The 14,491-nt window shown below is 43.2% G+C and overlaps 1 protein-coding gene across 1 annotated transcript; it reads left to right on the forward strand.

The window, feature by feature from the left end:
• The first annotated feature begins 1,029 nt into the window (after positions 1-1,029).
• erich3 (glutamate-rich 3) lies at positions 1,030-14,391 on the forward strand. Its single transcript, XM_076721568.1, has 14 exons — positions 1,030-1,187; positions 2,582-2,675; positions 3,559-3,684; positions 3,797-3,868; positions 4,254-4,382; positions 5,895-6,053; positions 7,001-7,210; positions 7,647-7,827; positions 8,047-8,233; positions 8,419-8,636; positions 8,730-8,867; positions 9,114-9,479; positions 10,642-10,758; positions 10,862-14,391. Exons 1-14 carry the CDS (start codon positions 1,168-1,170, stop codon positions 14,248-14,250), a joined length of 5,406 nt encoding a protein of 1,801 aa, XP_076577683.1. The 5' UTR covers positions 1,030-1,167; the 3' UTR covers positions 14,251-14,391.
• Positions 14,392-14,491: the final 100 nt, after the last annotated feature.

A 14,491-nucleotide genomic window follows, 5' to 3' on the forward strand; every position in this document is an offset into this window, starting at 1 on the left:
CATCCAATATTTCACAAAGATTAGATTAGTACATGAATCATCTCATGACCATTTAGAAGGGGCCTGACCCCCAGCTTGGGAACCACTGGACTAAACTACCAAACTCTATCTAAAATAGATAAACTAGCTGCACCTCAACCAGCTACAACAGTAAAATGTTGTTTACGTATTCATGCATCATAATAATATCTCGGCAACGCTACGAACATGTGATGATGACGGTGGAAGAAGTACTCGGATCCTTTACTGAAGTAAAAGTAGCAATGCCACAGCACAGAAATACTCCATTACAAGTGGAAGCCATGCTTTCAGTACTTTAAGTTACAGTACAAAAGTACAAGCAGTACCGAGTAAAGGTCTCATTATGTGGATGGCCCCTGTCAGAATAATATATATGACACTGTGACACTGATACGTCAATGTGTTCATCACATGTTGCAGCTGGTAAAAGCCGAGCTCGTTTTAATCTGAATTTAGAAGTTTTATCTTAATCTATAATCATAATAATACATCATAATTTACTGATTGATTATATTTTGTGTTAGCAATCAGATTCTGCAAAGTGACTAAATGTAGTGACATAAAAAGTGCAGTATTTCCCTCAGAAAGGCACTTCAAAATTGTACTTAAATGAAGTACTTGAGTACTTAGTTACTTTCCAGCACTGCTTCTGGATTAAACTACCCAGCAGTATATAAAGTAGTTACACATTAATGCACCAGTACTATTTATCTAACACTAAAACACAGAGAGGGACCATTTTACTAAAGAATGAGTACTTTTACTTTTGATCACTTCAATACAATATAGTTTTAAGGTTGTGAATGCAGTACTCTTAGCAGTATTTCCACAGTGATGTATTGCTATTTATACTAAAGTAATAGATCTGTTTCTCTGTCAGAGGGACTGTAAACAGAAACCAGCCTCATCAAACCGGCAGCATCGTCACGTGATGTGCCATGGCAACCGGCGCGTGTCATCAGTTCCGCTGCGGGAGGAGCGCAGCCTCAGTCCGCCTCCGCTGCGTTCACTGCCGCTCCTCACCGCAACTCTGCCGGCTGCACCTGACTTCACACCGGCCTCGACCCGTTCCAGGGAAGACCGAGTCCACGACCCTTCATACCTGAAGCACTGAGGGGTTTCTGAGGAGGGCGCGAGCTGAAAGCCATGAGTCACTTCAACCCAGGGTACGTCCATTTTTAATATCCAGGTCCCGGTTTTAGTTAAACTGTAGTGGAAGTTAGTTCAGCCTATATTGTCTTTAAGTTAGTAGACCTAAAGTGCATTCAGGTCAGAGTGATGTGTTTGTTTTACTTAAACCTGCTCTCTTACTTTTGCTGTTGCTTAAAAGCAGTGAAATAAATTCAATAATACAAATGTCACATTATAAAATACAGTCACTGCAGAGGCCTAATTCTGTACTTTTAATCCAGCCTAAACCTATGCTGAGGCTACTGTCAGGCTTGTCTTCTAACAGACTCCAATGATTAATCAATAAAAACATTTCAAACAGCAGTTTTCTAAAAGTGCTTCACTGTGAACAGCAAATGTCATTGAACACAACCTGAAGATAAAAGAAAATTCAGACACAAAGATGGAGCAGGATGAAAATAATCTCTGAATTTGAGATCTTTTTTTTTCTTTTTTCTTTTTTTTTTTTGACTTCACCACATTGATCCAGTACATAAACATTTACAGATTAAGATCTTACAGTAAAGACAGTTTAAATAATATGATGCATTGCTATGAGTTTAACTATTAAACACTGTCTGACGTAGTTAAAATGAGCTCCACCTCCACAGAGAGAGAGAGAAAGTACTGCTCACACATTAATATTAAGTTAATTTATCCTTACTGATCCTCATAGGGAGATTCTTTCTTTGCATTTAACCCAGTTTAAGTATTAGGAGTAGTCAAACTTGTGTTTTACTTTTTCTAAAGCATTCAATTTAGTTGCTTAAGAACCTGATTAACTTATTTCTAAAAATATATCAAAATATCAGCATTGTAGTGACCACAGAGACATAATGAACCATTTTTTTTTACTGTAAACATGTGAAGCAGAAACACACAGCTCATATATGTAATCTCCTCAAAGCATGACTGTGTCAGAAAAAAAGTCACATATAAAATGATGGTGATGGTCAAACCTCCACGTTGTGGGTCTGCAGCCAAAGCTGAGGAGCAGCAAACACCGACGAGCCAGCCGCACAAAGAGGAGGCAGACAGGGTTAAGTGTGCCGTCCCCTCTAATTCCTGTTGGTAATCAGACTCCGGTAACAGACCCTATAGTTGTAAGATCCTGTTGTCTCGTGCACAAATGCTGCAGGAAATCAAATCTGTGTTGGAAAAACGCTCTCAGACGAGCCCGGCTGTAACGACCTGATGTCCCGTTAATGAGGACAACAAACAAACATGGTGTTGTGTCCCATTTGATTGAGATTCTGGTTTTCTGTTAACTGTAATCAAGACTTCTCGAGTTACTCCAGAGGAGGACAAAATTTAAAGGCTGGATGTTCCTCATAAAATGACGCCTTTTGTCTTATTCAGTGTCTCTTTTGTGTCTTTTATTGGCCTGCAGACTTATTTCAGCCTACAACAGTCTCACAGACAAACACCTCGCTGGATACTTCAGCAACACTCGGATCAGGAGACACCTGCAGAGAGCGGGACTGGTACGTCCTGTCATCTGTTTTGCAGTTTGGAATTTAACAACCTGAAAAATAGTTTACTTTCTACAGTGAAATGACACTTGAAGGCTGATTTTTACAGCTAAATAATTCTAAATAAAGGTATTGAATATAATTAAGATACATTAAAGAATTTTATCCAGGCAGTATGAACGATTTGAAACAGTATTTAGGGAGACAAAATGTACAGAAAATAAATTTGAATAGTTAAATGCATTGAAATAATGCATTTAACAGGCAGGGACGTTGGGTTGGTGCCCGGCGGATGTGAAGTATGACCTCATTTAGTCTTTGTGAAATCTTTGCCATGGCTCTGATGATGATGAGACAGTGAAAACTGCCTGCAAACTTGGGTCTGTCCGACTTCTGAGAGCTTTTGAGAACAGTATCGCTCATTTTACAGCCCGTCATCACTCAGTGAGGGAAATTGTGCTGATATTGCAATCGAGTAGTCATGTTTTATTGAATATGGCTGTTAGGAAGTTTCCATCAGTCAGAAGAAAGTTCCTCCCCGAGCACAGCGACATGAAATATTGTGTAAAAGCTGCATGGAAATGTCCTTTAAATGTAGTTTAAGGCTAGTTAACAGTCAAAAACTGTCATCAGTCCCTTCTTCAGAAGTTGCAAAACTCATGGTTGTCTTTTCACCTTTTCCTAGCTGAGCCACAGCCCTAGAAAAATCACATGTAAAACAGTAAAAATGTTCTTTGACAAGGCATTGTGTTCACTCACTGTGAGAGAATACGTTTCAGGGCCTTTCATGATTTTGTATTTCTGCACAAAGTGTCAGCTGTCGGTGACCTCAGTTCAAAAACACTGTTAACCACCTTCAAAAACCAACATCTACCGACACTGTCACTGTTATCAGATCACCAGGAGCGGGCGTATTGTGCCAGACAAGGAGTACAGACACAAGCTGATCCAGAGAGCCCACCAGAGGCACATTCGAGAATGCCTGGCCCAGGCCATTTTCCACAAGGTGCTGGAGATGGAGGTGGGCTGAACACAGTGTACCGGAGGAAAAAAACAGTCCAAACACTGAGCTAATCTGTGCCTCTACTTGCATAATAAATGATGGTCATTTGTTCTGTGCCTCTCCCATACAGCGTGTGCATCAAATAGAGATCAAAAGGAGACTGGAGGAGTTTGCAAGGAGGGAAAGAGTGCATAAGATCAAGGTACATCATTTCCATTTAAACGCTCCTCGGCTGCCCTGTTTTGTGAACGAATGACTGAGAAAATCATCTTCAGTGTGCAGTCTTTATTTTCCATTATTAGCATTTGCATTACCATGTTGAAGCGTCCTTGGCCAAGACACTGAGCCCCAGACTGCTCCCGGTAGCCTCTGCAGCCAGCGCATGAATGTGTGTGTGAATGGGTGAATGCTGGCTTTTAGTGGTTGGTAAGACTCGAGAAGCGCTAACTAAATGCAGTCCATTAGCCCATTACCATTGTTTACAGTGTCATTATTAATAAGTAATTTCATATAAATGTTTCTCAATTTGGAACAAAAGTCGTCGTATAGCTACACAAAAAATGACTATGAATGGTCTTGTTTGGAAGTTGGAGCGCTCCAAAAGGTATGAAGAAGACCTCATCCGCATCCTGTCTCCACGCCCACCCACGGGGGCCAGGGGCATCCGGAAGCAGCACTCTGGGCCAGAGGGGGAGCACTCTGAATCCTCCGAGTCTGTGAGTCAAAACATCCAGTGGATATGATGTCTGTAATGTCACATTTAAGATGTTGTCACCTGTGAATGAGACAGGAAACCCTTTGGCCAATCAGGAGCACCACTCATCCAAGTTCTTAATCAAGCGCCTTTGAAATGTGACCTTTAATTACAGCATCTTCATCATGCAAAGGAGGTTTTTTGAAATGCGTTGACCTTTTGTTAACTAGTTTATTAGGCCCATCAGTTTGGGATGGACCTGTGTTTTACGAGACAAAAATATGAGGTTTAATTTTAATTGCAGCGCCCTCATCAGTAAGAAAAGCAGAGTCAAAATTAACATTGATTCATCGATTAGTCGGTCCAAAGAAGATTAAATGGCAACCATTTTGTAACGAATTATCACGAAATCGTGAAAATAATCAGCAGGTTCCAGGTCAAATTTATCTTCACGCAGACATGTCTTGATCTTCTTGTCTAAGAAAATAGTTTCCCAAAACTATTCCTTTAATTGCAGTACATTTGACCAGTCAGTGTAGCCTTTAAATTGTAATGATGCATCATCCATCTGAATTATGTCAAAAATTCAACCAACTCGATGGACAGATGAACAAACACAGTCTGATCTGCAGTCAAACACCCACAGTTTCACTTCAATGGACAAAAAAATAAAGATCTGCTTTAATCAACCAAAGTCAGTCACAGCTGAACGGTGTCTAACTCCAAGACATTCTTTGAGGCGATGAGCTTAAGCCTGTAATGAAAATCATTATCCCTGCATGCTGATGATCTGTGCATGTTTACACTGACACTTAAGTTTGAAGAGCTGCCTCAGCTGCTGTTTGCTCTGTGTGCAAACAAGGGTGTTTCAAGTGAAGCGGTGGGATTAGAAGTGTGTTATCTTTGAAATATAAAAAGTCACAGAGCATGATGCCAGAATATATAGAGCTGGTAATCCTGGCCTTGATCTCAGTTTACCCTGTGAAATCCCTCTGCTCTTACGTCTGCAAACACCTCACACTTCAGCGGGCAGCGGCTTGTTTGAAATACATCGACGGCGATATGGTGAATAAAATGTCAAGGCACTCTGGGGAAGATTGCTAATGTGCATTTGCAGACACCTGTCGTGTTATTTAGCATGAACTGCGGAATTCTGTGTAATGCTATTAATGAGAAATATAACAGACTACATTCAACTGAAATACCACAACATATTTAGTATAACATTATATTGCAGTACGTACATGTAGCTGGTGTGCAAAAACCTTATTTTGCATGACCAGATTCTACAACTACTGGGCTATTAACTAAGAATTTTCAATAATCTCCTATCAATAATCTCCTAATTACTTCTTATGGATAGTAAGTAAGAAAAATTGGGGAAAATGGAAATTTGAATTCACAGCCTTGTATTAGTTGGTTTGTTTTCACTGTATTGAATTAAATTTTACCCTGTTCTTAACTGCTTTCCATAGCAATACATATACAGTGTTTGCTCTTAGCATGAATGCTAACTGTATGTGTGTTACTGCAGCCGGGCTCGTCTCGACCCAACACGGCTCCAGGGAAGATGCAGAGGCCGGTGCGTCTGAAGCCGATCCACAGTAACAGCACCACGGCGTCGCTCAGGCGCAGCTCCCCTTACAGACTCCTCGAGTCCTCCAATGACAACGACCAGCTGTTCAACTGCACTGTGAGACACTTTCTTATTCATTCACCCATTAATTTGGCTCTATTTTAACCCAAACCATGACCTTTTTCTAAACCTAAACAAGTACTTTTGGTGCCTAAATGTAACCAAACCGAGACTGAATACTGAAAACAGTAGAGAAAATTAAAATAATAAGGCAGCACTGACTTTTGGTCATACCGACAAAACATTCTACAGTACAGTTGTCATGAACGAGGAAATTAGCAAAGAGACCAAAGGCACATTTGTACCAGGCTGTAAACATGTTTATTTCTGCTATGAAGTTTTGCCTTTTAATATGGGGGTCTATGGGGATTGACTCGCTTTTTGAGCCAGCCTCAAGTGGTCATTCACGGAACTGCAGTCTTTGGCAGTTGTCCGGTGGCTTGATTTGTCAGGCCTGGAGGTTGGTAACTTCTGAGCAGTCTACACCCTGAAAAACCCGAACCCTAACCTGGTTGCTAAAAGTACGAATGTAAAAAAAAGCTAGCAGCTGTTACCTGAGCCATTTTAATGCCAAGGCTCGCCTCCCAGTGAGCAAATGTTCCACCAAAACAAGTTCCCCTTGACGCTATTTTGCGAAGGCATCATCGCTGCATCCTGGGCTTGTGATTGATTTAAAGAAAACCAAAAAAGCCAATGCTTTTTTATTCCCCCTGTACCAGAATGATAATGGGCTCAGACCTTTCTCCAGCACTGACACAGCATTAAAATAAAGTGTGCAGATGGTCTGGCTTTGTGACTCTACTTCTAACCTCAGCCCAGGATCATCTACCTTTGGTCACATTGTTTGGAAACTCTTTAGAGATGTAGAAACTTTATGGTTGCAAGCAAGTGTGAAAATACTGAACCGTATCGTTCATATAAACTTTATGTCTGACTGTTTTTACATGCACAGACATTCCAGACACACTGAAGTGTTATCACAACGTGACTTCATTAACTTCCAGATGGAAAAGGACTGCCGCAGCCGTTGGACCACAAAGGAGGCCTCCCATGGCATCTCACCCTACTGCCTCCCAGTCATCAACAACTTTGTCACCCCAGTGCCTCCAGCCGCGAAGAGGAAAGAGAGGGCGGGAAAGGTCACTCTCAGCGGCACGCTCAGAGGCCGCAGACTGCGTGCTACCACCGCCTCCAGCGGAGCTGACGTCAATGAGGTCTTTATCTCTCTTCATGTTTTCCCTGGAAACAAAACTTTCCACAACAAACTTATGAGCTTCAGCCCCTTAGGATTAATTAAAATCAACAATTACAATGTCCAGGAGATGCAGTGATTTTTGCAAGATTCAGCAGGAAGAGGTGATATTATTTGTCTTTTTGTGTGGCTTTGATAAATTTGTGTGGTTGAACTCTAAAATACAGAAGAGCACAGAGGGATCCTGAGTATTTTCTGTGACTTCATCTATAGTCAGAGATGATTGTTCAGTGCAGAACATTTGCATGTTGTTGTTGCTTATTAGTGATTTAGATTATCTTTATCATTACAGAGAACATTTCATCCACAGCAAATTGGAATTAGGAAATTAAAGTCATTTCCAAAACTGGGTTGAATTCATATAGATCTGACACCAAACTGCCCTTTTTCCCGTCCAGGACTCCCCCATGCTGAGGAGCTCTGTGCACCAGAGCAGAGTGTGCGTGAACATGATATACTTCGGCAAAACGGTGCATCTCGCCCACGACCTGACCGACATGAGGGATGAGGTCAAAGTGTTTCAGCAACACTGTGGAGGAGAGAATTTGTGTGTTTACAAGGGCCTGCTCCGCGAGGGAGGTCAGTGTGATTGTGTTTGTCAGATATGTGTGATTGTGCACATGAATAAAGGAAAATCCAGAGAGGAAGGTCATAGCAGTCTGCACAATAACTTTAAAATGGAGTTAGTTTTCTATCTTTAATTTAGCTGCGTGTCGTGCAACACCAAGGTCGCAGATTTGATGATCTACGTGTGAAAATGTTCCTACCGCTCATCTACAGCCTTAATCTTTCCCTCAGAGACTTTCCAGTTCATTTCAAGGCGACACAGAGGTTTCCCGTTCAGCTTGACTTTCTTCCTGAACGGGCTGCAGGTGGAGCGGCTCAGTTCCTGCTGCGAGTTCAAACACAGGAGGGGCTCCAGACTCGGCGGCAGGCACGGACACTTTGGCTTCTGCAGCGTAGAGGGGGCCTCTCCCTGCTACAAGTAAGGTCTCACACTGTGTGTTTAAAGGGCAACTCCCCAGATTTTACACATAAAAGTCTGTTTACAGATCCTTACTGATCCTAACATCTAAGTCTTGGCAAGAAAACAAATAAGAATATTTCACAAAAAATATCAAATTTTTCCTCCAAACTGATTTCTTACAGTCCATGATACTCCTTTCTCAGGTGCATCATAGCAGTGGGATTGGACAAAAAGCCCACTCCTCCACCAAAGAGGGTCAAAGAGGATGGAAGAAGAGAGGAGTCAGTCATCAGCCCAAAGGATGCTCTTGAGATGAAGACAGAGAGGGCTGGAGATGAGGCTGCATCCCATTCAGAAAATGAAACCATGGAGACTCCAGTCAAAGAAGAAACAGCCGCTGAGGACGACAAAGTCAGAGATGGTAAAAGACCTGCGTCAATAAGAAAAGAATAGATGCCACAGACTTCACAAATCTTTTCCATCCAGTGATTTTTCTCCATGTCTTCCTCTTCAGATTATGAGGAAGACTTTGAAGCAGACGATGAGGGCCCTGTGGAAGATGAGGAAAAGAAATCCCCGTCTCCATCCCGTGAAAAGCAAAGGCAGGTTAAAGAGAGAGACACCTCTGAGACTGAAGAGGACGAGAAGGACGGTGGGTGAAATATCTAGACTGAATAAATGACTGCGAGTTAAAGGCATCGTTTATTCATCTGACAACTGCGGCAAATACAGCAAAACAGACTCACTCGATATATTTTCAAGGGCTCTTCTGCTGATCTATGGAGCTGAACTTTATATGCATCAATTACAATGTGTCATCTACGTCATCTTAGTTTGTTTACAGTTCAAATTGGAAGTTTGGAGAGTGATTTTAAAATGCTTCATCTTTCTTGCACAGAAGACATCAGGTCTCGTTCAGGCTCCAGCTCCTCAGGCAGCGATCGAGAGGAGAGCGATGCTGAAGACTCCAGAGAGGACGAGAAAGCAAAGCAAGCTAAAGAGGTCGATGAGGAGGAAACTGTTGTTCCACCAGATGAAAAGGACGAACCAATCCCAGAAGAAGCTGCAGCCGCTGAGTCTGCTGCGGCTAAAGACTCTGACGTACAGAACAATGATGGGGACGGCAAAGAGACAGACATCTCCGACTCCAGCGTCCCCGCAGGGAACGAGAATAAACCGAGTGATGACACCTCAGGAGACAGAGAGGCTGAGAAAACGGTAGATGAGAGCAAACAGGAGGAGAAGGAGGAGGAGGAAGAGAGGGGTGAGTATAAACCAACAAATAGAGCTCTGGAGCTTTCACCTGAGTGAGAAAGTCCATCTTGAATGGAGATTTTTCCACTATTATAACATCCAGGGCTGCAAGTCAGTGCCAGGAGCAGGTGTGTTCAACCCTGACAACAGCTAAATTGTCAGTTTGTTAAATTTAAAGTAACATTATGTAAAATCTAATAGTGGAAAAATTACTTGTGTGTTATTGTTTTTGGCATTTTGTTCTTATTTTCTTTTGTTTGTGTGTGATTTTCTGTCTGATACACAATTTAATGTCAAAGCTTTGTTCTATTCTCCAAATGGGTTTCGAGATGTTTGAATATTAATAACAAATTCTTGCCTATAACAACATTTTGATTGTATTTTTTATCACTCCTGACAATGTTTTTGGCCTTCAAAAACCTTCCAATTAATGTTTGCTTTTCACTCAATTTATCTGTCTTAACGCTGCGCTGTGAAGTTCTGGTTGAAGCGAAAATGATGTGAAACAAATAAAATAAATCAACATTTGAAAATATAGCTCGGAAAACAAAAGGAAACATCTGTAGGGGGTGAAAATGCAATCAGAAGAGGAAGCTGCCACTGATCTAAATTACATATATTTTCATCGGTACAAGCCCCAGTATTTCAAACAGCTACTGCATATTCAAGCATAGAGTGTAAAACTTAGAAAATGTATTATTAATGAAACCAGTTTCCTCAACCAAAGATATTTCTGCATTCAAACTGTGCTCCTGAACTGTGTTCAAAACACCCCAGTGCCAAATTGAAGTCATTTCCTTTCTTTAAATTTTTCATCATCTAGAGTTTCAGAGTCACATCCGACATAAAGCAGGTCTAAAATAGGCTTCGAGGTTTGCATTGTGTTTGTGGTTTGGCTGTGCACTGAATCGCGCTTCTTTATGTGTTTCTTTCTGTGCACGTTCATTATCAGTTTGCATGTTGTGTTGCTCCCTTATGTTTGCACCTGTAAAAATTAAAGACAGTGTTTTTTTGTTATTGGCTGTGTGTTTCTTCATTGGCTCTGGTCTCTCATTGCACTTGCATTGATCGAATTCTGCCTCTTTCATTTTAACATTCGGGCCTTGAGTGGCTCAGCAGTTCATCGTGTGCTTGCTTAAATGTTTGCTTGATGCCCCTTTTTGTTTCCCAAGCCAAATCTGTGCAAGAGAAGCTGGCAGAGGACATACCGAAGGAGTCTCAGCTGAGCAACACCAGCACTGAGGAGGAGAAGGAGTCCACAGATAAAAGCCCTGAGCAGGACAACAAAGGTACCAGATTTTCATTGCCATTCAAAGTATCTGCAAGATACACAAGACAACTCTTGCACTAAAACACATATTTTCCTGAATGATCTCTCAATTGCTTTTGCAGATGCAGTTCCAGAGAAATCAGTGACATTTACAGAACAGCAGCACACCCTCATAGAGGAGACAAAGTGTGAGGAAGGTGCTGTTGGCGAAGCTGAAGCGGTGGTACAAAATCAGGACGAGACATCTGATCCAAAAGAGCGAGAGGATGAAACTGAACAGGAGCCCCGCCAGAGCAGAGATAGTACTAAAGATGAGGAAGATGAAAAGGCTGCACCAGAAGAAGACACAGCAGAGAACGATAAATTAGAGGACACTGCAGATCCGGGTCTGCAGACGGTATCTGAAGAGGAAATGGCTGAGGATGACAAGACCTCAGAGCCTCAACAAGAAGCAGCAGCTAAACCCACTGATGCTGCAGAGGAAGACGAGGAGAGAACTGCAGTGGTGGCTGACAGGCACCCCGACGAGACGGGGCAAGGGGCAAAAAGCAGCGAGGAGGATGAGTCATTGGCATCGGAGCCAAATAAAAAGACTGATGAGACAGCAGCGGCAGATAATGCAGAGGCGGAGGCGATGACAGCGGGCGAGACAATGGAGATGAAAGCAGAGCCCTCAGAGGAGCGAGAGGCCCTCAGCTGTGAAGAGGGACCTGTAACCAACACAGAGAAGAGGCAGCAGGGAGACAGCGAAGACACAGCTGCAGAATCAGAAAGAGAAGTCACAGCGGAGAACTCAGGCAGCTCGCTGGAGGGGAGCGGAGACACCACAGTCGAAAAAACAGCAGAAACAAGTGAGGACAATGTAAGAGATGAGAGCAATAAAGGTGATATTAAAAAAGAGGAAGTGTCAGCAGTAGAGGCCAGGAAGGATGAAAATCAACAAGAAAGGTGTGATCTGGGAGAAGAGGAGACAGAAAAATCAGTGGAGAAAGATGATAACGCAGAGGAAGATAAGGAGGAAGAAAAACAAATAAATCCAGATGAGACAGCAGAAGGTGACAATAGTGAGGACAGAGAAGTGGACGATAAGACAGAAGAGGAAGAGAATAACAAGAATAAGACAGAGGAGAGGGTCGAAAGCAAGGAAAACATTTCAGAGTTGATTAAAACGGACTCAAACACTGAAGGAGAGGCAGAGAAAACCCACAGTGAAGACGACACAGAGAAGCCAGACGAGCCAGAAAAGACAGAGAAAGACGAAGACAGCGAATGTCCCAAGAATGAAAATCACATGGAAGAATCTGAAGAAAAGGGAGCTGATAAAACTGACGAGGGTGAAAAGATCGATGAGATGAACACAGCTGCTGGTGAAGAAAAGGATGACGAGGCAGAAAAAGATGAGGATGAGAACAAAGCTGAGCAAAATGAAGCTGCGATGAGTAAAGACGATGAAGGACGTGAGGAGACAAAAGTCACAGAGACTGTAGAGGGAAAGGAAAAATCTGAGACCGCAGAAGAACCTGAGAAAGCTGCACATGCAGACTCGGACAAAGATAATGTGAAAATATCTGATGAAAATACTGTTGAGTCAGAGGATGTCGGTGACAGTGAGGCAGCAAATGTAGCAGAGGAGACTTTAACGACTGAGGAGACGCTAAACAACGAGGAGGAGGCTGAAGATGCAAAGAAAGAAACTGAAAGAGGAAGCAGGACCACTGAAAATAGAGAAATTGATGCTGAAAACGGAGAAATTTCATCTGGAGCAGAGAACAAAGCTCGCGAGGATGAAGTTGAGGCTCAATCTGAGGGCAAAAATGATGAGAAAACAGCAGAAGACAAGATAAAAACTGAGGAACCTACAGAGGACGAGAGCACAGAGGTACAAGAAGTAACTGTGGCGTCTGGAGACGGTGCTGAAAAACACGAAGACGCTGAGGTTGATCAAGCTCCTGAGGGTGATGTTGGAGAAAGTGGGGCTAAGGAGGAGGAGGAAAGGCAAGATGAATCTCCTGAAAACAACTGTGAGCCAGAGACATCTGGAGAGGAAATACAAGAGGAGGCTAAATCAGATGACAGAAAGGACAGTGAGGAAACAAAACAGGGTGAAAATGGCAAAATATCTGACGGCGATGATGAAAACAGAGATAACGTCCAGAGTGACGTCAACGAAGTGATCGTTGCTTCATCGGGTGATCAGGTGCAACCCTCAACACCCATCGCTGTGGATTTAGACGGTACGGCTCACAAGTTAGACGAGTCGACTGCACTGTCTGACGTAAAGATGGACAAGCTCCCACATGCTGATGAAAACGCTGCCGCCGTCGACCTCTGTGGTGCCGCCGGAGAGCACGGAGACACAGAGGAGGCGAGCAAGGCCTCGGAGGAAGGAGCGAGTGTGCTGCTCAAACCTCCAGCGCAGCCATCACAAAACAACGAGGCTGAAAACACTGAAGAGAGCGTCGCAGCCGGGAAAGAAACCCCGGAGGCCTTAGCAAGAGAAGACAGCGCGGATCTGGTCTCCAACTGGGTGACCAAGCATCAAACATCTAAGTTTTTTGAGACGTTTGTGGAGCCTTTGGAAGACTTGAGAGACTCAAACGCTCGAACATCCAACTTGAGCGAAGAAGCGACGCCATCTACAGAGCTGCCAAGGTCAGTGAGTCCACTGAAGATGGTGAAGATGTCTGAAAATGCAGAACAAGAGCAAACGGCAAAAGATGTAAATGAGTCAAGGGAGAAAAGCAAAGAGGAAGCTGTGGAGTCAGAGCTAGGGAGCACTCAGTCTGAGGATGGTGAACCATGTGAGAAGAATCCTGACAAAGACACACCACAGGAGGAGGAGACTGAGGTACAAGACTTAATACCAGAAGCAGAGAGTGAACAACACGATAAAGAGTCTGTGAGAGGGCGATCAGAAGAGCACAAAGGAAGCGGGGCATCGCTGGAAGAAGACGATGTTCAAGAGGGTTTAATGCAGGATACCGCTGAGAAAACTGCTGTGTCTAAACCTGAGGTGGAAAGCATTGCAGGCACTCATCACTCAGTAACCAGCGGCAGACCTGAGAGCATCTCTGAGAACCAAACTGAGGAGAAAACTGCTGAAAACGGTCCAGGTGTGAATGAAAACCCGACAACAGTTGAAGAGATGACAGATCCTCTACTTCCATCTGAAAAAGAAGAGCGTCCTGAGCATTCGACTAGTCCAGAGGGGCTCTCCGAACCGAAAGATACCGAAGAACCCTGCGAGAAAAGTCGCGAAGTTACAGAAATAACTGCTTTTACGGCGTCCAAGTCAGACGACGGAAGCCAGGAGGAGTCCCACCATAAAGACACAGAGCCCAAACCGTCAGACGAGAGCATCAACGGAGACAGAAGAGACGTGCAGCTGATCCGAGACATCCAGCACACGCTCAGTAAAGACCGGCTGAGCACTTTCTTGGTGGATGAAACATTGTTCGGCCCAAGTTCATATCCTCTGTTGGCTGCTGCGAGAGCAGAGAGCGGACATTAGAGCCGCACACCTCAGACTGGCACTAAGGTACAGTGACGCGTTATTTCATTATTCATCTTATAAGAAAAACATATAAAAGCAGCAGAAGAGAAGTTGAAATTGCATTCAAGAGAAGGTGCTTTTGCACAGCGATTAGACAATCAGACGACTGCATCGAGAAATAGAAACAGTGAGTACAAGATGATTGTAGTTTCGGCGGAGGCCTTTAAGTGTCTTGTGGTTTGTGTTTATAAGGACCTCT

This window comes from Chaetodon auriga, chromosome 3, assembly GCF_051107435.1.
Source record: "Chaetodon auriga isolate fChaAug3 chromosome 3, fChaAug3.hap1, whole genome shotgun sequence".
In the NCBI taxonomy this organism is placed as follows: Eukaryota; Metazoa; Chordata; class Actinopteri; order Chaetodontiformes; family Chaetodontidae; genus Chaetodon; species Chaetodon auriga.